Source organism: Propithecus coquereli, unplaced genomic scaffold (assembly GCF_000956105.1).
Source record: "Propithecus coquereli isolate 6110/MARCELLA unplaced genomic scaffold, Pcoq_1.0 Scaffold623, whole genome shotgun sequence".
In the NCBI taxonomy this organism is placed as follows: Eukaryota; Metazoa; Chordata; class Mammalia; order Primates; family Indriidae; genus Propithecus; species Propithecus coquereli.
Window position 1 is genome coordinate 101,414 of NW_012152208.1, and position 22,073 is coordinate 123,486.

General features: G+C 38.6%; 1 protein-coding gene across 1 annotated transcript; it reads right to left on the reverse strand.

Moving 5' to 3' along the window:
* Positions 1–3,151: 3,151 nt before the first annotated feature.
* Positions 3,152–21,766, reverse strand: TIGAR (TP53 induced glycolysis regulatory phosphatase). Its single transcript, XM_012659637.1, has 6 exons — positions 21,693–21,766; positions 14,230–14,267; positions 9,347–9,468; positions 6,140–6,217; positions 4,717–4,827; positions 3,152–3,862 (listed from the first exon to the last, which is right to left on the reverse strand). The coding sequence occupies exons 1-6, from the start codon at positions 21,722–21,724 to the stop codon at positions 3,431–3,433; spliced, it is 813 nt and encodes a 270-aa protein (XP_012515091.1). The 5' UTR covers positions 21,725–21,766; the 3' UTR covers positions 3,152–3,430.
* Positions 21,767–22,073: the final 307 nt, after the last annotated feature.

The following is a 22,073-nucleotide window of genomic DNA, read 5'->3' on the forward strand; positions in this document are numbered from 1 at the left end:
CTCCTTAGTCTGGCCAGGTCCCTGCCAACCTCTCATTTCCTTGAGTAGCCAGAAGCTGGCTGCCATTATCCCTGCCTCCAGCCTGGTGCGCCTACCGTGCCCCTACAGTGCAACCAGGGTGGTCCTATTGAAACAAGTCTGATCGCTTCACTTTTCTGCCCAAAACTGGCCAAAGGCAACCCATCTCACTTGGGTCAAAGCCCAGATCCTTAGCACAGGCGGCCAGGCCACCTATACCTGTGTGCTTCTCCTTCCCCTCAGCTCTGTCCTGTCACTTTCCCATCCCTCTTGCTCAAATGGGTCAAGCCTGATCCCGCCTCAGGACACTACCTGCTCCTTCCGTCTGATTTCGTCTGATTTCTCTCCGGAGAGCAGTAGATCTCACTCCCTTCAGTACTCTGACTGTCCTGCCCCGCTCACCCCAAATACAGCAGCATTCCTCCCGCCAGTCTGTTCCCCTGCCCCTGCCCTAGTTTGCTCAACAGCACTGACCACAACCTGACACGTTATACCGTCTTCCTGGATATAACATGAATTCCAAAGCACAGGGACTTAGTCCATTTTTTGTTCATTGCTATATATTCACAGTTCTTATACTAGTTTCAATAGTTCTTATAGTAGCCTGACATGTGTGCCATGCTCAAAAAATACGTTTTAAATGACTAGATCACTGAACAAATACATGTGACTCCAATAAAACGTGCAACAGAATTTTTCTGGAAATTGACCGATGAATTCCAAAATTTATATGGAATAAAGATGCACAAATAGCTAAGATAACTATTAAAATGAACAAGAAGAAGTATTCACCCTATGGATACTCAGTTGTGAAGCCACAGTAACTACGTATGACACTGATCTGGGAATACAAAGTTAACCAAAACAGAACAGAGTCCGTGGACTCCAGCAAATATGGGTGCGTGAGGGTATGACAGTGTAGAATCATACATCAACTGGGAAGGGACAGAGTCTTAATAATGACGTTGTGGTAACTATTTCACCCACGTGGGAAAAAAACTCATAAAACTGAATTCTCCCCTTACACTATAAAAAATAAAATCCAGATAATTTCAAGATTTGACATTGAAAAGTCCTATAAAACTGTAAAAAAAAACGGAAGATTATTGTATGACCTCATGATAGAGAAGTCTTCTTAAAGATACACACCGAAAAAAAAAAAAAAAGAAAACCAAAAGCAATACAACCCATAAAGAACAAGATGTATTGGTTTGTCTCAAAAATTAAAAACACAAAAAATGCATCATACACCAGTCTAAAAGACAGGTAACAAACTGGAAGATATTTGCCATGTATATAACAGAAGGAGGACTAGTATCCAGAATAGTCAAACTACTCCTGCAACTCACCAAGAAAAACACAAACAGCTTGATGGAACAGCAGGCAATGAGTATGTAACAGTGATTCACCAGTGAGGAAATATCAGAATTGTCAATATACACATGAAAAAAATGCCCAGACTCATTAACAACCACAGAAGAGCTTATTAAAATGAGATATTTTTTACTTATCATATTAGCAAAAACTAGTCAGACAGTATCAAGTGTTGACAAGGATGTGGAAAACAGGAGATTTGAATACTGCTAGTGGGACTGAAAAACAGTAAACCCACTGTGCAGAGCCATTTGGCTCCTGTGAAACTTGGAGATGTAGCTCTTTTGACACGGCACAAGGAGTGATGCAAGACTGTTCTCTGTAGCATTGTTTCTATAAGAAAATATTGAATATACCTGAATGCCACTAATAGAAAAATAAATAAAATGTGCTACATTTATTCAATATAGTGTTTATAATTAACTAGATCTATACGTATCAACATAGAGCCCCAGACATAATAAAAATAAAGGACATAGATAGCTTGATGATGTTTATGTAATTTTTAAAGCACCAAACAATACCACTAGTATCCTTATAGATACTAAGTGAAAATGCCATGGTTGCCTCTGCAGGGGAACAGAACTGGGAGAACCGGGTAAAGGGAACTATACTCACATCTTATTAATAATATTTTGTTTCTTTATAAAAAAAGAAAGAAAGATTACTTCTGTATGGTAGTAATGTGCAGTGGGATATTGTTTGTCCTTTTCAGTTATTTTTCAAGTTTTTATTTACAATACACTTCCTCTGGTGCTCAAACGCAGGCACTGTTCCAATGCTGGGAGAACTGGTCATGCTGGACACTCTGAAAGCAGTACGATACTGAACCTCACACACGACTCACGTGATGCCCAAAGTAAATTTTGACTATATGTGATTTTAGCCTTCACTGACAACCTTGGCATTAATCCTCTTAGAAGTTGAGACTCACACAGCTTCATCAACATGGTGACTTAAAAGCAACTACATGTAAAATACTTTCTTCATTTAGATAAGGATTTTTGGAGGACCAATCTTCTGGACAAAATTAAACTAACCAAAATCCCTTTCCTCTAGTGCCATCTGGTGGAAAGAAGAGGCAGCCTCACCTGTACCTTCCACAAGATAACCACAGATGTGGTCAGAGCACCATTCTTCACAAGGAAACTCCCTCTTTTATTCTGAGGTTACTATGGAGTGTACTATTAAGTGTTTACTTCCTTTAAAGCCTTCCTCAAACTGGAAATTCTTTAGCCTACAGGTTAGATAAGAAGCAAGTGGATATTTTTCTTCATTCTCTTAGTCAAACCTTTTCTTTGGCTTTCCAGGTTTGCCTTTTGAAGGAATTGTTTAGAAAAGGATATTCTTTTATTTTCTGCTCAAAGATTTCTTCTTTAATGTTGTTTAATCAAATAATATTTTAACTTCTTTCCCCCAGACCATTCTGCAAACATTATCTGTATTCCTCCACATTTCCATATTTTAAGCCCTCCAGAATGACAAATTCCAACAGTTGATTTATATGTAAAGCATTTTAGTGTCATTTCACTTTACATAAACTTATGATGATAAGACTCTTTCCTTTGAAGGATTTTTAAATATAACACATAGTCGTCATAAATATGCAGTGTGAATTATGAAGTGTTCCTTCCAAGCGCTGGATGAGACAGTAAAAAACACAGTATTTTACCAACCATCAATAAGATATGCTAGATTTTTGAGAAATTAAAGAAAAATATTGACATTAAAAAAAGCACACTAACAAAGTTATTAATCCCCCACTTGCAATACTGAGTTCCTTCATCCATTTACAATTCTGAGCTGTAACTGAGCAGGGTGGTAAAATTACCCTGGAAAACGCCAACTGTACTCAGACAAAATAAGTCAATCCTAAATGGTTTTCCATTAGAGTTTTATGTGGCTATAATTCCACTTGAACTTTATAATTGGCTGTTAACAGTTTCCAAATCAGCACTAGCAGAGAACAGAAGTAAATAAAGTCAAAAGCACTCCTTTCAGAGGCTCAAAATTCTTAGATTTTGTTGTAACTTTAAACTTAGCGAGTTTCAGCTGCTCCACTTAGATGATCCTGTAAGCTCGTACAAATACACTGAATTGTTGGTTTAACTTCTCTTCCTTCCTCAAAGTTTATGACAAAGAAACTAATCCCTGTATTGGGAGTGACTGATACAAGTTTGGATTTGCTCACAGTTGCTGGTAAGTAACACGTGAGGTCAGTCAGAAAATAATCGAATAGGCTTTTCATGTAAGCGCCATGACTCACAACTAGGACACTGGCCGCTAACCCTCGCGCACTGCCGTCTGAATTCAACTCAGAGCCACGGTTTTTTCCTAAAGGGAATATCTCTGCCAAAGAAGTTTCCAGACAGTTGCTTGGAGTTCCATGGGAAAACTGTTCTTTTTGAGCTGATTCTTTCAGAATTAGTTGGCAAAGAAATTCAAAGAAGTCTTTTCCACGCATTTTCACCTGTAAGGAAAGAAATAAAAGGTGAAATAAAGGGACATTAATGATTTCCTTAGAACATAACTGACTGGATTTTTTTCAACTATGTCAACATAAGTACTTCATGAGCAGATACTCATCTCCATTTCTAACCATCCAATCAGCAGTTAGTTCCACGGGCATAAGTGAGTACCCACCACACTGCTGGAACTATGGAATCACACTGGGCACAGAAGGTGAGTAAGACACAGTTCCCATCCCTGACTTCAAAGCACTCACGGTGGAGGTAGGGAAATCCGCAAGTAAACTGAAACGCGCAAAGGAATGGTAACCAGGAAACGACACCTGGCCCTTCGGTGCAGCCGGAACACAACAGCAACAGATCTTTCCCTTACTAAAAAGTAATACGAACTCTTTACAAGAAAATTATGAAAATAAAGACTAGAGGTGAAAAAACACCAATAACGCAATTCAAAGCACAACGCTCCAAACAAATACAAGCACAGTGTGATGTCACCAACAGAGCTGAAGAGGCAGTAGAGGCTTGAAGATTTCATGTTTTAAATTATTTTGCTTCTTGGGTGACTTGCCTATCATCCTCCTTGAACACCACCACTGCTAACCCCAGCGCTTCAGGGTCAGAGATTTTTCTTAGAATTACAATCCAATAACACATTTCCTTAAGCGCATTATCAGTAATGACGGCCAACTTAACAATAAATGAGAAAGGATAATTTAAAAAGGAGAAGAGAAATGGTATGTGCCGTATTACTTTATTAACCAAGCAATTTTTCAAACTGGTTGGCTAAAATACAGAAACATCTAATTTATAAAACGAGTCCGATTTCAGCCATTGTGACGCCGGCAGTGCTACACACCTGGTCTATGGTCTCTCCTCCAGGCGGTGTGAATGCAGGGCATTCTTCCCCAGCCGCTTTGGCCATGGCCAGCAGCTTACTCAGTGCCTGGCCTTCTACAATCCCGTATCTCTGCAACGTTCCAAGAGATAACAGTGCCTCAAATGAATTTGCAATATAACAATTAAATACATGTGTATTTACAATGCATTTGTAATAGCAATCAAATTCCAAACAATCAACCTAAGAATAAGCTTAGCTTCCTCCATTTACGTTATCACACCTTCTCTGACCTGATAATGGAAATATACTCAGTAGAGGGCCATGGACCTAGAAAATACAGTTGAATCTTTTTTGTTTGTTTTGTTTCTGAGACAGAGTCTCGCTCTGTCACCCGGGCTAGAGTGCAAAGGCGTCATCATAGCTCCCTGCAACCTCCAATTCCTGGGCTCAAGCGATCCTCGCTCCTCAGCCTCCTGAGTAGCTGAGACTGCAGGTGTGCACCACCATGCCTGGCTAATTTTTCTATTTTTTTGTAGAGATGGGGTCTCACCATGTTGCTCAGGCTGGTCTCAAACTCCTGGCCTCAAGCAATCCTCCTACCTCAGTCTTCCAAAGTGCTAGGATTACAGGGGTGAGCCATCACATCTTGGCCCTTTCTCACGGCCAGTAATTAGCAAAGTTCAAATTCAAACCCAGATCTTTGTGATTTCAAAGCCCATTAGCTTCCTAGAGTCGTTAAGATTGAGCCCGAGCAAAGAACACATACATCACAAAAGAAATATAAATGGCCAAGAAACATGGGAGATCTTTTGTTAGAAATCAATAATGTAAAAATTAATATGATACCATTTTTAAGCTATTAAATTGGACAATCAAAGAGACTTAATAATATCAAGTGTTGATGTGAAAAAAACAAAACTTTCTCCTAGATCATTTACGGGACTATAAGTTGACACAGCTTTTCTAGAAGGCAATTTTGCAACATGGATAAAGGCCTTAAAAAATGTACATATTCAGCAATGTCCATTTCTAGAAATGTATTAAATAGGTCTAAAAAGAATTAACTGCAAAGATGTTTATTTTAACATTTTTTACATCAGGGAAATCTAGTCACAACCTATATGTCCATTAGTAGTAGCTGGGTTACATAAATTACACAATATTCATAATTTCCACTTTTACTTTAAACTCTTCCATACTGTGTTAAGTTCCTACAAGGATACTTACTTTTATAATTTAAGACACTTATCTCATAATTTTAATAATTAAACAAGATGCTATACATGAGACTATGTAACAGTGACTGTCACAGGGTAGATTCTTAACATGCTTGCCAATTCCAAATCTCAACAGGAATGTATTTAATTTTTAGCCATGTAATCAGCTGAGGTGGCTTACTGAAAATTTATAGTAAAGAACAATATGTAAATAAGTTACTTACTCTTTCTCGAAGTCTTGAATCATACTTTACTGTCATATCTTTGCAAAATTTGCTTTTCTCCAAAATTCCATGCATGGTCTGAAAATCAAAAGACAACTGTTTCTTTTCTTATAAAAATAATCACCATTCTGGCTGAAACATCAAAATAATACATGTCATCTTATTGAATAAAAAAGAACTAGCAATAATTTTCCTTTGCAAAAATTGCCTCTCTTCTATACTGCTTATCCTTTTGTCTCTTCATGCCTGATTTTGATATTTTCTTCTAACCTATCTTCTAGTTCCGAGGTCAGCAAACTACAGCCCACAGGCCAAATCCAGACCTTCATCTACTTTTGTCAATGAAGTCTTTTATTAGAACACAGCCACACCGCTCATCTATGTATTGCCTGTGGCTGCTTAACCACTACACCAGCAGAACTGAACAGTTGTGACAGGGACCATACACACCGTAAGACCTAAAATATTTATTATCTGGCTCCTTACAGAAAAGGTTTACTAACCACTGTTGTAGCTCCTTAATTCTCCATTCAAATGTGTCTAAATTGCTATTAAGCTCATCCATTAAGCCTTAATTTCAGTTATATTTTTAGTTCCAGAATTTGCATTTGGTTCTTATTTACAGTTTATTGTTTACAGTTCTCTGCTAAAATTCTTGATGTCGTCTTCCACCTATGTATTAAATGGTTATTTTTAAAGTCTATGTTTGATAACTCCAGTAATCAGGTAACTCCTGTAAATCTCTTCCACTTCTGGCCCCAAGCAACCACCAATCTGCTTTATATAACTACAGTCTCGTCTTTTCTAGAGTTCCATATAAAAGGAATCACGCGGTATGTTCGTGTCTGGCTTCTTCTGCTTAGCATGTTTCTGAGACTCATCCATGCTGATGCACGTATCAGTAATTCAGTCTTCATTGCTCAGTTGTATTCCATGGTATGAATATGCCATGGCTCATTTATCCATTCACCTACCGATGGATATGTGGGTTGTTTTGGCTGTTACAAATAAAGCTGCTATTAAACAATTGTGTACAAGTCTTTGTGTAGACATATATTCTTACTTGTCCTGGATGAATTTCTAGAACTGAAACTGCTGGATGATACAGTAAGTGTATGATAAACTGTCAAAGCAGTTGGTTCATTTTACATTCTCATCAGCAATGTATGACTTCTAGATGCTCCACATCCTTTTATATTTTTAATTTTAGCCATTCAAAGGTGTGTGCAGTAGTATTTCACTGTGGCTTTAATTTGCATTTCTGTGATGATCAGTGCTGCTTGAGCATCTTTTCACCCGTTTACTCACCTTCCATACATTTTCTTTTGTCAAGTATCTGGTCAAATTCAAATCTTTTGCCTACTTTCAAGTCAGGTGTTTGTCTAATTACTGAGTTAAAAAATTTACACTCACACACAGTTTGTCAAATATATACACACACTCATAGGTGACATACATTATATATTAATATAATACACTTATTTATAATTTTCTCCCAATCTGTGGCTTGCCTTTTCAATTTCTTAATCCTTCATAGAACAAGGAATGTTAATTTGGATAAAACCCAATTTATCAAACTTTTCTTTTATGGTTCATGTTTTGTCCTACTAAATCTCGGGCCAACCCACAGCCGTAAGGTTTTTCTCCGGTGTTTCTTCAAAGAAATTTTATAAATTTAGCTTTTAGATTTGTTTCATAATCAATTTTGAGTTACTTTATGTACATGGTGTGAGTAAGGGTGAAAGTTCACATTTTCCTGTATGGCCATCCCATATTTCATCACCACTTATTGAAAAGATACCCTTTCTCCACTGAATTACCTTGGCACCTCTGTCAAAATTTAATTTGACCAAAAACACAAAAACAAAATAACAACTGACTATAATAAGTGTGGTTCCATTTCTGGTCCCTCAACTTTTGCTTAAAAAAAATTCTGTATTTCACCTATTTTAAAAGTACTCTCACTGGGTATAGATTTGGAAAATTCTTAGTTATTATTTCTTCAAAAACAGTTTTTAAATCTTCACACTCACCCCCACCTCCACTTCTCCATTATCTTTTTGGGACTCCAACTACACGTATATTAGATTGCTTGATATTGTCCCATACTTCACTGAGACTCTGTTTGTCCCATTTTAGCCTTTTTTCTTTCTAAAGCTAATTTTAGAATGTTCTGTCACTATGTCTTCACAGTCACTGACCTCTTCTCCTACAGCGTCTAATCAGCTGTTAATCCTACCTTGTACAATTTTCATTACAGAATATTGTATTTTTCATCTCTCGATCAATTTGGTTCTTCAAAAAAAATTTTTTTTTGTATTTTCTATTTCTCTCCTCATTATTTTCCTCTAAGGTTAGTTTAGCCTTACTATTAAGGTGGGATCCTTCTGGAATCTCTACTATATGCTGTATGTATTCAAGAAAATCTCTCCACTTTAGCTGGTAGGAAATCAAATGATTCCCTACCCTGTGTGAGCTCTAGGAAATGTTCTGCTTATAGCGCCCCAGTAATTGTTCTCTACCTTGAATCTGTGTTTTGCCTGGCCTCGTGTAGTTTCACCCTATACATGTACAGATTAATAATCCACCAAAGATTTAAGGGGATCCTTACACATACTGCTAGAGTTCTTTCTCTGTTCAGGGCTCTCATAAATTTTAAGTTTGTTTATGAGGGCGGCAAAATGCCAACCCTATTATTATTCCCTCTTGGTTGGTCAAAAAAATCTCCTTCCATTGAGTTTTTAGAAATTGATTTGGTTCTTTTCTAAGTTTATGGGGTCGTTTTTATAGTAATCTGTTCCCTAAAGATATTTCTAACATGTCTTCTATTTCTTTATAGTAATAGTAACATAGCGTGTTTTTGTTTGTTTGTTTGTTTGTTTTTACTATATCTGATAATTCTGAACATCTGAACATCTTTGTGGGTTAACTTCTCCTGTCTGTTGTTTCTGCTGGCTCTCTCTCATGATACCTTATTTGTATTCTCGTTAGACCTTTTCTTCTAAGCTACTGTAATTTAGAAATTACAGAAAAAAACACGGAGGACAAAGTAAAAAGAAACGGAAAAAAAAGAAAGTTCTGTTGGAGAGTGATGGGGGTTAAGGGTGATGTCTGTGTGTGATTTAATTCCTTACAGAGGCTGGTAGATTTTTCAAGATTACACAATTGTTTAGACTTTTGACCCATGAGCCTTGACTCTGAACTTACCTGCTTTGTCCTCATGAGGTCACTGGAGAAAGCATGAGTAAATCTTACATTACTCAGAAATATACCAGCAGCAGCTGCTTGTTTAAATCCAGTTTCTGAAAGAGGTTCATCTATTCCTTGTCCTGTGGTATTAAGAAGAGCAACAATAATATTCAAAAACATATATATAAGGGATGCAAAGTAAATCACATTTAAGAGAATATCAGTTGCATTTATCTATATTTTAATAAAAGATCTTCTTCAGTACTTTCCAGAGAGCCAAGAGCAAGTAATACTAAGCTATCAATATAAGTCTATAAAGGTGCAGGTATTCAAATGTTTTCCAAAAGAATGCTTGCCTAATGGGAACCAAGTGATGATGAGAATACATGTCTTAGCCTTTCCCTCTTTATGTTTGATCTCCTCACCACTTGTATTTTACAAAAGCTGGCTCTGATCTTCGGGTGCTATGTCAGGGTGGTAGCATCATCACCTAGAAGTTTCTCCTGCTTTATCCACATTGTCCAAATGTTCAGTATTGTAATGGTATTACTCTTCTTTCCTCTCTCCCTTTCTCTTTCTTTTTCTTCATTTTAAAAATGCGCTGGAATCTCCACTTCCAAGAGAAAGGCTGATTCAACACCGTGAAGGGACCTTCTATATACTACAAAAGAACCAAATTGTGTGTGTGTGTGTTGCACTGCTGGGCTCACAGGATGTAAGGAAGACCTCCAAGGGGCAAAGCAGCCAAAAAACCCTGAGCTGGAACATGAATACTGACACAAGAAAAGTGGGGTTGCTGTGGTATCAGCGCAAGCTGTGGAGTGGGGAGGAAACTGCTGCGTGGGACAGCAAGGCGGAAGGACCAAACCCACTCTTGGAAGCAAGGAATCCTGTAAGAAGGCTAACGGAGTCTCAGGCCAGTGGTCAAATCAAATGCAAATCCTATTCAGAGCAAATCATTCTCAACGAAGGCTAACAAGTTTTCTACTGATTTGAGCAAATAATAGGTTAGCCAAAGAGTCAACACACAAGAAAATAATCCATCATGAATGAAAGTCAGCAGAAACAACAAATAATAGATTTAGAACCATTAAGAGTTCAGATATTGAAACCAACAAATACAGATTGCAAAATAACTATAAATAAAACATAAAGATAGAATCACAAAAATAAGAAATTAACAGGAAGCATCAAAAACAACAGGACAGCTTTCTACAAGAACCAAATCGATGTTTTAGTAATGAAAAATAGAATTGCTGAGGGGAAACCCTCAATGGATAGAGGGAGATCTGGTTGAGGGGAGGTTTAATGAACTCAAAGACAGGGTTGAAGATATTACCCAGAATGCAGCACAGATATGAGGAGATGGGCTGTAGCTCAGATAGATTAGAGATATAAAGAAAAAAATGTGAATTCCTAACATGTGTTGTCTTAATTTTCAGGCTGCTAAAACAAAGTGCTACAGATTGGGTGGCTTCTCAACAACAGACATTTCTCACAGTTCTGAAGGCTGGAAGTTTGGAATCAGGGCGTAGCAAGGTTGGGTGCTGGTGAGGACCCTCTTCTAGGCTGCAGACTGTCAACTTCTCCTTGTAAACTCACGTGACAGAAAAAGGGCAAGAGTATTCTCTGGCCTCCCTTTTATTAATATAAGTCCATTCATGAGGGCCTGCACCCTCATGACCACATCACCTCCCAAAGACCTCACCTCCTAATACCATCACATTGGATTTCAACCTATGAATTTGGGGAAGACACAAATATTCAGTCCGTATCACACATCTAACCGGAACTCAAGAAAGAATAGAGGAAATGGAAGAGAGAAATATGAAGAGATAATGAAGAGAGAATTTTCTAGAAATGAGGAAAGACAAAAGTCTACAGATAAAGGAAATGCAATGTACATCAAGCAGGATAATTAAAAAAAAAAAAAAATCCCTCCTAGATATATTAAGGGACACTGAAGAACACCAAAATTAAAGTGAATAGTTTAAAAGCAGTTAGGGAGAAAGACAGATTATCTACCATGGAAACCATTTGGCTGACAGAGACTTCTTAACAGGAACAGAAACCAAACAACAGAATATCATCTTCCAAGTGCTGAGAGAACCATCAGTCTACAATTGTGTACTAATCGCAACTATTTTTACCATCAGCCAAGCTATGTATACTAGGAGATCTTTCAAAGAATGTGCTTGAGAAATGAAGGTCTGAGATGCAAAAAAAAAAAAAATGATGAGCAGAGAGACTGGCATGTAGATGCAAATCAAATAACAAATGAAGACAATAAAGCCTGTGTAAGGTGGTTAAAAAAAGGACAGGACTAAGATACTAGACAGATCTTAGTTCTTCATAGTTTTCAGGAGAGGGGATATTAATATTATATTTCATTAGGTATTGTTAGAATGAATGCTTATGTCTCCCCCAAATTCATCTGTTAAAATCCTACCCTACAATGTGCTGGTATTAGGAGGGGGGAGCCTTTGGCAGTGATGAGATCACAAGGTAGAGCCTTTGGAATGTACATCCTTTTTAAGTGCCCTTTGTCGCGGCCAGGCCAGGCACAGTGGCTCAGGCCTGTAATCCTAGCACTCTGGGAGGCTGAGGTGGGAGAATTGCTTGAGGTCAGGAGTTCAAGACCCGTCTGAGCAAGAACAAGACCTGCCTCTACTAAAAATAGAAAAATTAGCTGGGCATGGTGGCGTGATCTGTAGTCCCAGCTACTTGGGAAGCTGAGGCAGGAGGATTGCTTGAGCCCAGGAGTTTGAGGTTGCTGTGAGCTAGGCTAACGCCATGGCACTGTGGGGGGCAACAGAGCGAGTATGACTCAAAAAAAAAAAAAGGGCCCTTTCTCTCTGCTATCTGTCGTGTCAAGATATAACCAGCAGACAGCAGTCTGCAAAGTGGGAAGCAGGCCCTCACCCAGCCCCAGATCTGCCAGCACCCTGATCTTAGACTCCCAGCCTCCAGGACCATAAGAAATACATGTGTGTTGTTTAAAACATCCCATCTATGGTAACATGTTACAGCAGCCCAAACTGACTGTGACGAGTATAAATGGTAAAAAAATTTAAAGGTAACCATTAAAAGAATAAAAATGGTATATCATTTCAAAGACAGTAAGGAAGGTAAGAGAAGACTGAATAAGGAAAAAAAGAAAAACACTTAAGTAAAAGAAAGTAAGAAGAAAAAGGAAGACTAGAAAAAAGGGGAAAAAAAACAACAAAAAAGAATCCAAACATATCAGTAACCAGAACAAAGGTGAACAGACTATCGCCAATTAAAAGATTGTTTTTTTAAAAAAGAAGAACCAAAATTCAGCTAAATACTATTTATGAGATAACACTTAAAACATGAGTACACAGGAAGGCTGAAAGGAATGGGATGGAAAAATACATTCCAGGAAAACTCCAACCCCAAACAGCTGGAGTAGCCGTATCGCTGTGAGAAAAGCAGGGCTTCATGACAAGAGTCTTAACAGGACTGTGGAATCGCTATAAATAAAGACCCAATTCACTTAGAGGATGTAACAACTTTGAATTTGTATATGCCTATAAAATAGACCCAATGCATATAAAAGCAGAATGTATAAATAAAATTGATAGAATTTCAAGTACTAAAGGATAAACTGGGTACCACAGTAAGAAATTCAAGATATCTCACTCAAAAATTGATATTTGCTTGCTCATACAAGCAAATTAGCAAATTCTAAAAATTAGCAAAGTGCAGAAGATTTGACAAACAAAATCAATAAGGTTATTTGAGATATAACTTCAATTCCAACAATTAGAGAAAATAAATTTTTCTTACGCACATAACGGAAAAATTATAAAAACTGACCATGTTAACAAATTTCAAAGTATTATCAAATAAACCATATTGTCAGAGCAATTAAATTGGAAGTCAATCACAATGGAAATTTAAAATACTTGGTGCTGAATGCTTGTGAAATGACCACATATGAAAACTGTGGCTATGCTATAAAAATGGTACTTAGAAATACATAAGCCTTGAAAGCTTAAAAAACAAAATAACATCAAGAACTACAAGGTCAGAAAAAGAACACAAAACAAACCTAAAAACAAGTGTGAACACAAAACTCATTTACGCTCCATTGTCAGCTTCTCATGAAATAAGACAAATGAGCAATAAATGCCAAAGGACAGGTGGTAAGGGGCTTCAGTCCTGAGGGTAACTTGGGTGGGGCGCACATCTAAAATAAAAGGTTCACTTAAGCAGCAGACCAGCTCATCTCCAGAAAAGCAAGTCAGGCACATGGGTGTGAAAATCAGTTTCCGTAAATCCCAGAAGTCCCTACCCAAAAAAAGCAAAACTAAATGCTTTTACAGTCACAGCACAGAAATAGGATGTCTAGCCAAAAGTTCACCCGAGATAGTCTTAAAAAGCCAGACTAGCTGGACCATAGGGCAATTGAAAGATGAGTTCAAGTTAACAGAACAAAGGAAGAATCTCTTCAGAATAAATAATCTTATATGAAAATAAAAGTTCTCTTTAAACCTCTTCTTTTTTACTACTAAAAGAACTATCTTAGCAGAAAAATACCATTAATACCAGCCAGTAAATTCGAGGTATCCAAATATGAAATCATTCTAAATCCAGACAGTTATATTTTAAGATACCTAGAGCCAATATAATTCTTTAATCAGCTGACTGGGCACTTTGAAGCCACACATAAAGGATAACTTGGAGACTATTACATCCAGTTCACTTATGAGATTTGTTCCTCTTGGTTACCAACTGCTCTGATCATATTCTCTGGTTACGATGGTTTAATTCTGCAATCCCAATCCACAGCAGAGCCCTCTCCACCCCAGCAAATCCGATTAACTCGTATATCACATTAGGGGAGAGAGCTAAAATAACAATCGGATTATACCAACCTTGAATTATTTTCTCCTTGTTAAATCTTGTTTCTCCACTAAAATAGAAAGAGGGGGGGAAACTTTATTATAAAATGATGTTATTTTGAGAGGAGAAAAAACATCAGCAATAAAGGGTAATGATATTCGTAAAGATATCATATGAATTTTGTAACATAATTCATAATCTAACCAGTAAAATACGATTTATTCTAAACTAATATTTGCTATTGTCTACTCTAATGATGAGCTAACGATTTCAAACTGCCTCGAATTAAGATGCATAGATCAGGAATCACTCTTATGTGAATTGCAGGTGGAAAATCCTACTAAAATATATAAATACATATACTATTTTAGTCAAATAATCTTGTTAAAATAAATGTATTGATCAAAACTACTTTCATACGCAGCGGAACCAAAACGTGGAAGCCAGTGCATTCTTGCTGGACTAAATGGGCAAGTGAGAGGGAATGTGAGGAAGCAGGAGGGAGGTGCACAAACCTTCAGAACATCCCTGCCTTCCCCTAGTTCCTAGATCTTCCCAAGCTGCTATGTTTGTAGTGCTGAAAGCTGTCCTGCCGACCGACTGCACACTGAACTGAGGTTTGGATACTGCACTTTCAAAAATTAAAAAACCAAAACAGACCAAAACAATGTGAAGCAACCAGAAGGGTGACAGGACTGGAAACTTTGTCACAAAACAATTGGGGCAACTGAGGCTGGAGGGGGAAGGTACCTGGGCAGGACTGGACAGCAGGGTAGACCTACAAAAAGCAACCACCAAACAAGAATCAAAGAGAATCGAGTTGAATTTAGAGCTCAATTTTTTTGAGCTCTAATTAAACGTTTGCTGACCCATGCCTAGGGATATATACCTAGCACTAGAATTGCTGGGCCACGAGTATGCAAACATTGAGCTGTATCAGGTAATGCCGAAGTGGTTTCACCAACTTGCGCCACCTCGCAGGTGCACCATCCTCACCAAGACTCAAGTCATGTAAGAGCTTTCCATTTGTGCCAATCTGGTATCTGAACAATTTATCTCACTTTGCTTTCAATTTGCATTTCCTTGGTTACAATGGAGGATGATGGCGCCTTTGTTTTTAAGTGAAGCACTAGTTTAAAATAACAATAAAAATCTCACATGGGATTGATTGGCTCAGATCCAGAAAGAAACTCCATCAGAACTTACAGTCAGAATCACAAACTTGAGTCTCTGACTAGAACCTTGCGTCTTATTTATAAGAACAATTGTTTGCCAACCTCTGCCTAGAGCGATGGTTTTCGAACTGGAGTGTGCATCAGAATCACCTGGTGTACTTATTAAAACAGATCGCTGGGCTTGGCTAATATATTCTTATTCTTTAAGATCCAACACAAGTCTGGCTCTTTTAGTAGTCTTCCTTCCCTGTACCATTCCCTATCTACCCACCTCGTTTATGATAAATACTCCAACTCTGGGCTCCCATTGAACCTGGCACTACCAACAAAAGTTATCATCCATATGCCAATTGACTTTTTACTTGTGTGTCTGTCCTGGCTCCAGTTCCGTAAAGGCACAGCCAGAGACGGTATCACCTTAACATGGCCAGTGCCTGGAGAAATCCTGGGAAATTACCCTTTTATCCAATAACCCTGTTACTGGGAATACCTACATCCACTTATATTCTAAAGAATATTTGCTATAGTATTATTTCTAATAGCAACAGCTTGTAAATAACCCAAACGTCCGTTAACAGGGAACTCATTTCCTTAACCATGGCCAAAATAACCACTTGTTAACGGTTACATTAACAAATAAACAGTGGTATAGCTCCCTAATGGAATACTACATAAATGTGCCCTTTAAAAGAATCTGTATGTCAAGACAAGGAAAAATCACTAAGATATATGACTAAGTAGAAAAAACAAGGTGTAGAATAATATAAAGAATGCTACCTTTGTATAAAGGAGGGAAATAATAAACATTTGGATCTGCATGAAGGAACACTGGAATGACAGGCATAAAACAAATAGTCACCTGTGGGGTGGGGTTTTGATTTCTCGTATGTTGGATATATTAGCTTAAAAAATAAATGTGTAATAGAAATTACAGAAGTATTTATGCCTTGGTAAAAACCAATACCACTGACTTGCCATTATTATCATTGTTGTCAATATTAATAAAAGATTTTTACACTCCAAAATTCATTCAGAATCTTATAAAATGGACATGAAAGAGAACATTAACCTCTACCATTCAGATGGATAAAGCAGCAGCCTACAGCGCAATAACTGGGAATCTCTCATTTCTAATCTTGAAACCAGTTACCAAGCGTTAGATTCGCTTCTTGTCTCAGCCTCATAATCTTCCTGAGACCAAGAATAAAAAAACTGCTGTTTAAATATAAAGTAACATCCTCTTTAGACAATGGCTTTGTTGTTGTTAAATTAAATTTGGTCTAAAGCTGCCTCCATCCATAGCAAGCTGTAACCTAACTTAATATACAAACAAACCACAACCTAATTTGATAGTATATTCATGTAATAAGAAACCAAGTCTCAGCCAATCATAGCAGCCCAGCTTTCAGCCAATTACAGGTTGAAAACTGCTCAGACATGTCCAAATAATGCAAACACAGAGCTGTAACCAATCAGGCTATTTCTGTACGTCACTTCCTTTTTCTGTCTATAAATACGGCCTGCCCATCTTGCTGAGTGAAGCTCTCAGTGCTGCCCAATTCATGAATCATTTCTTTCCTCAAATAAACTCTGCCAAGTTTAATTTCTATAAAGTTTTCCTTTTAACATAGTCAATTCAATTTCCAGCAAAAGCCAAAGAAGCACGCTCATTTTATACATTTAAAATCAGCTCGGCATGGTGGCTCACACCTACAATCCCAGCACTTTGAGAGGCCAAAGCAGGATTGCTTGAGGCCACGAGTTCTACGCCAGCTTGAGCAACATAGTGAGACGTCATTTCTACAAAAAATAGAAAAATTAGCCGGGCATGGTGGTGCATGCCTGTAGTCCTAGCTACTCCAGAGGCTGAGGCAGAAGGATGGCTTGAGCCCAGAAGTGAGAGGCTATAGCGAGCTATGATTGTGCCACTGCACTCTAGCCTGGATACAGAGCAAGACCTAGTCTCTTAAAAAAAAAAAAGGAGAGGAGTGAGGAGAAATTTAATAATTTTGTTAGCCAAAATATCATGTAAGAGCCAGCAAAAAGTTCAGGTCTTTACAAATCACACAAATTCAACAGAGATAATTACTTTTTGTATATGTGCTGAAAAGATTAGTTCAGGATTTTAATTTAATCATAATAGCTGATTTGATGGAAGATTCAGATTAAAATAAAAGATTAGACTGTCAAAATGTCATTTTATCAAAAATGGAATCCCAGTAATTTGATAGTTTTGTAAAGGCAATGCCCCACCACCTAACAATTTTCAGCAAAAGGAGAAAAATAGCTATGATACAATGAAGGATTCCATTTAACTATAAGTCAATAGAGACTGCTGCAGACATGATAGGATTATTAACAATCACTGGCATTCACTTTTAGTTCTACCCGGTCTTTTTTCCTTCAAATCACTTTATAAATATTACAGAGTAGGAATCCAAAAATAGAATTTTTTTCCAAAAACTTTAATAAATATTTAGTTTCATAGCTTTTATCAGCTTTATGGGAGAGGTTTATATAAATCCTTGAAAGTGTTTAATTTGTTTTGGAAGTAGGAAAGGAAAGTAGATGGCTAAAATAGTTTTACTATTAATATATTTCCCTTAACCAAGTTTGACTTGTGATAGCAGCAGAGAAGGTGCAGGGAACTGAAAGGTCAGAAGGATATATTTTGAAAGAGTCAAGAATAACACCACTCATTTTCAAAATCTGTGATGTGATCCATTTCCAAAACAGAAAGCCCGACTCTGCAAGAATCCAAATGCTTATGCCAAGAAGTTGTCTTATGACCAGCCATTTATAGGCCCTACAAATATGCTGCGTTCATTTTATTGGTAACCACATTGTTCTTCACTTAAAAGATATATTTTATTTTGTTAGTTTGAATTTATATTCTGGGGCATTTCTTTAGAAATCACATAGAAAGCTTAATTTCCCTATTACATCCTTTTAAGGAATTCAAATTCAACAGACAACATTCAGCTTGCCACATAAGAGAGACAAATTGTGAGAAATTAGTATACATTTGGAGCAAGTTTTCAAAGTAGATACTCTTTAGTGTACATGAAAATGTAAAGCTTCACCTGATATTAATCATGACTATAGCTTAATTCTAATTCCTTTATACCAATTAATTCATTTGCAAATACAGAAGATTTCAAGGGCTAGTAATGCAGAGACTTTTACTAGATGGTTTGGGAGAAAAAAACCTTGTAAGAAACCCAACTCATGATACATCTTTGTTTAAATATAGATTAGTCCTAGTTGCAAAGGCTCTCCCCAATTGATCAACCCCATACCCAGAAAACAAATATCACAGTAACTTAACAATTACATATATCTTTATGACAGTATTAAATTACAGATAATCTCATATTATTTTGCTTGCTTTATTAATGTCCAGAACAATGACTAGCATCTTACAAAAAGCAAGTTAACTACCCATAGAGGTACAGTACGAAAAACAAATCAGTTTTTCTATCAATAACTATACTAATTCATCATCTTTAAATCATCAAAAGTAAATTAAATTTAGTTTACAAAAAAAAAATGTAGTTTTAAGAGCTGGTTAAAATGGAAGTGAATGGATGATTTCGCAGGTGACCGACTGCAAAAACCTTCAAATAACCTTTAAAGGAACCAGGGCCTTTGATGGTGTTTTGTAGGTGATGGTAACGCCAAGCTACCTATACTGGAGTTTTCCACAATGCTATGCCATAAGATCATAAGAAGTACAGTTTAATGATTACAATAGACTTGAATTTTGGAATCTTGGGCATTCTGTTCCAAAAATGATACACACTGGCACTTTCACTTCAAAGTATGGTGAAGAAAGATAAACACACAACAACAGCACAAGACTCAAAGGATTTTGCTGAACTTAAAGAAATTCCTTTAAAGTTTTCTTGCATTATCTGAAGAGGTAAAATTATCTAACTCTTCGAAAGTCATTATATTTAACTATGATGATTATCAATCAAATTTGAAATCATTTCCTTTCCTGAAAGAACTACCAGCGTTTCTCTTTGAGAGCTCTGAAGGCGAGAAGAGGATGGCCCAGAAGGGAAAGCAGCAAACCACAGCCCTACTGGTCATCTCAACACTTTCACTCCGTTTTCCTAAGTATGAAACAGTACAAAACAATTCTTATCACTCCTCACAATTATATTAGGGGAATAAAAAGTAGCCTTGAGCCAGGTGTGGTGCCTCATGTCTGTAATCCCAGCACTTTGGGAGGCCGAGGTGGGAGGATTGCTTGAGGCCAGAAGTTTGAGACCAGGAGACCAGCCTGGGCAACATAGGGAGACTTGTCTCTACAAGAAACAGAAAAATTAGCCGGGCGTGGCATCACATGCCTGTAGTCCCAACTACTCCGGAGGCTGAGGCAGGAGGATCCCTTGAGCCCAGGAGTCTGAGGCTGCAGTGAGCTGTGATCTGGTCACTGCACTCTAACCTGAGCAATAGAGCAAGATTCTGTCTCAAAAAAAAAAAAAGTAGCTTCAAAAATAGCTGGTGATATTCAATAATCTATTAATACAAATACTAGGTTTTAACACAATAAAATAGAAGGCAAAAGACAGTGTGTGGTTAAGTTGCTTTGGTTCAAATCCTACCTCCTCAACTTGCCCTGTGATATTCGGCAAGTTACACGGCCTGTCTCAGCTGCCTCACCTCACAACAGTGCCTGGCACATACTCGCTTATTAAGACTTCTTTTTTCAATGATTCCTGTGAGGGCCTCCACAGTCAAACCTTGTTAAGCAGCAGGAAGAGAATGAAATACTCACATGTGCTGCTGTTGTCTATTAAGAATCTAAATAGGAGTCACTTGACTTTTCAAGGGGGGGCCTTAACCCAGATGTCCCACAACTCCTGAGTTTCAGTAAAATGTGTGACACAGTGCAGGCTGGGGCAGGCATCCAGGAAGTGCTCTAAGACTGGAAGAAAGAACTCTCAGGACTCTAGTTCCTGTTCTGCTACCAATTTGCTGTATAACCTTAAGTCAGTCCAGAATTCTCCCAAAGCATTCTATAAAATGGAGGGGGGGGAGAGTGGAGAAGAGATAGGAAGGAACTAGATTTCTAATTTAGTCATTAAAATCCTGTGACTCCTAAAAGGACAATTTCAGATGATTCTCAAGATTATCTCCTTATAAAGGAAGAAGACAGAAAAGACAGCAGTTAAAGTCATCTTGACAACCTTAAATCATATTAGTATTCCTTGTGAACTCCGTGAAGGCAGAAAGGGTATCTTATTTATCTGTATGACCCAGTCCACTGGTACACAGTAGCTACTCAAAATGCTGGTCTGACAAACTGTGCATACGTATTTGAGAATCAACTGCGTTTTTGTTAGAGCTCTCCCTACAGAAATACAAATTATTTAATCTTCAGATATATTTCTTCCCCTCTGTTGTGCCATGCAATTTACCTTTCCCCCTTTTAATTCTCACAATAACCCAATGAGATAGGTATTATCATTATCTTCGTTTTGTATATCAGGAAAGTGAGGTCAAAAAGATTAAGTCGGTTAACTGAGCCCCAGGCTACCTGGCTCCTAAACTGAAGCCCGGATTCCAACCCAGGTCTATCCGGCTTAAAAAATCTGCACTCTTAACCACCCTGAATTTCACCTCCCATTAACACTTGGCAAATATGTGTTGAGGAGAAACATAAGAGACATAAAGACATATCAGCATTCAGTTCCATGTAATCTGTTGTGATAATAGAAACATCTGTTCGGGGTGATGCGGTCTGTTGAGCCGAGGGCGGAGGCCCTTTTATTCTCTCCCAGAACTGTAACCTCTTGGGGGAAGAAACAAATCTCAAAACATGCCTGTGGGACTGACTGCCAGGGGAAACGAGGGGGAACAGCAGAGACGGAGAAAGGGGAGAGCTCAAGGCAGCCAGCATCAAAAATATCAGCCATGGACGAGCAATTCTGCAAACTCTCTGGAATCTGCTGGGGAGCAAAAAGGGTGCCCAGAGCACTCTGGAGACATGGTTGTCTTTCTTCAGCTTTTGCTCCGCCACCAAGTGGCTGGGAACCTTGCGGAATCATTTCCTCCTCTGGAACTCACTTTCCTCATCCGAACACACCAGAGTGACGGTATCTAAGACCAGCCGTCCTCACTAGGGGCTGCTGGGGCAGGAGGAGGGGTCGACATGAGGCAGCCCAAACCAAAGCGCCCCGAAAAGAGCCCCTTCCAAGCCAATCCTCCGAGGGTCGAGCAAGCGGGGACGAGAGGGGACGAGTGTCCCCTCCACTCCGAAGCACACTCCAAGGAGAGAGAGAAAGGCACCCTGCGACAGCGGTACTCACTGCCGGACAACGGTCAGCGCGAAGCGAGTCATCTTCCAGCGCCGGCGCCCGCGTCCGGCCTCGCCGTGCCTGCACCCCGGGGCCACCTCAGCCACACCACTTCCGCCAAGCCGCCAGCCGGCTCCGCCGCCATAAGCCGAGGCGGCCAAGTGCGTCATCCCCCGAAGGCCAATCAGGGCAGCGGGAGGCTGACAGGTCGGAGGAGACTGGGGGACGATGAGGTCCCGCCCAGGGCTGGGGCGCATGCGCCCCTGCGCGCGGGCCTGTGATTGGCGCGCAGCAAGGTGCGTGCGAGCCCCGCCCCCGGAGTCAGTGCTGGGATTTTTGCCCGGGCAAGTTTCTATCCTTGCAGACTCAGGGTAGATAAGAAAGGCAAGGGTC

Excerpts from the sequence above, each read along its gene's own strand:
- TIGAR (XM_012659637.1), bottom strand. The coding sequence starts at position 21,724 with ATGACTCGCTTCGCGCTGACCGTTGTCCGGCA. Across the intron at positions 6,218-9,346 it reads ACCTCATGAGGACAAAGCAG|ACCATGCATGGAATTTTGGA; the intron begins GTAAGTTCAGAG and ends TTTGATTTTCAG. Across the intron at positions 4,828-6,139 it reads ATTCAAGACTTCGAGAAAGA|AGATACGGGATTGTAGAAGG; the intron begins GTAAGTAACTTA and ends GGAACGTTGCAG.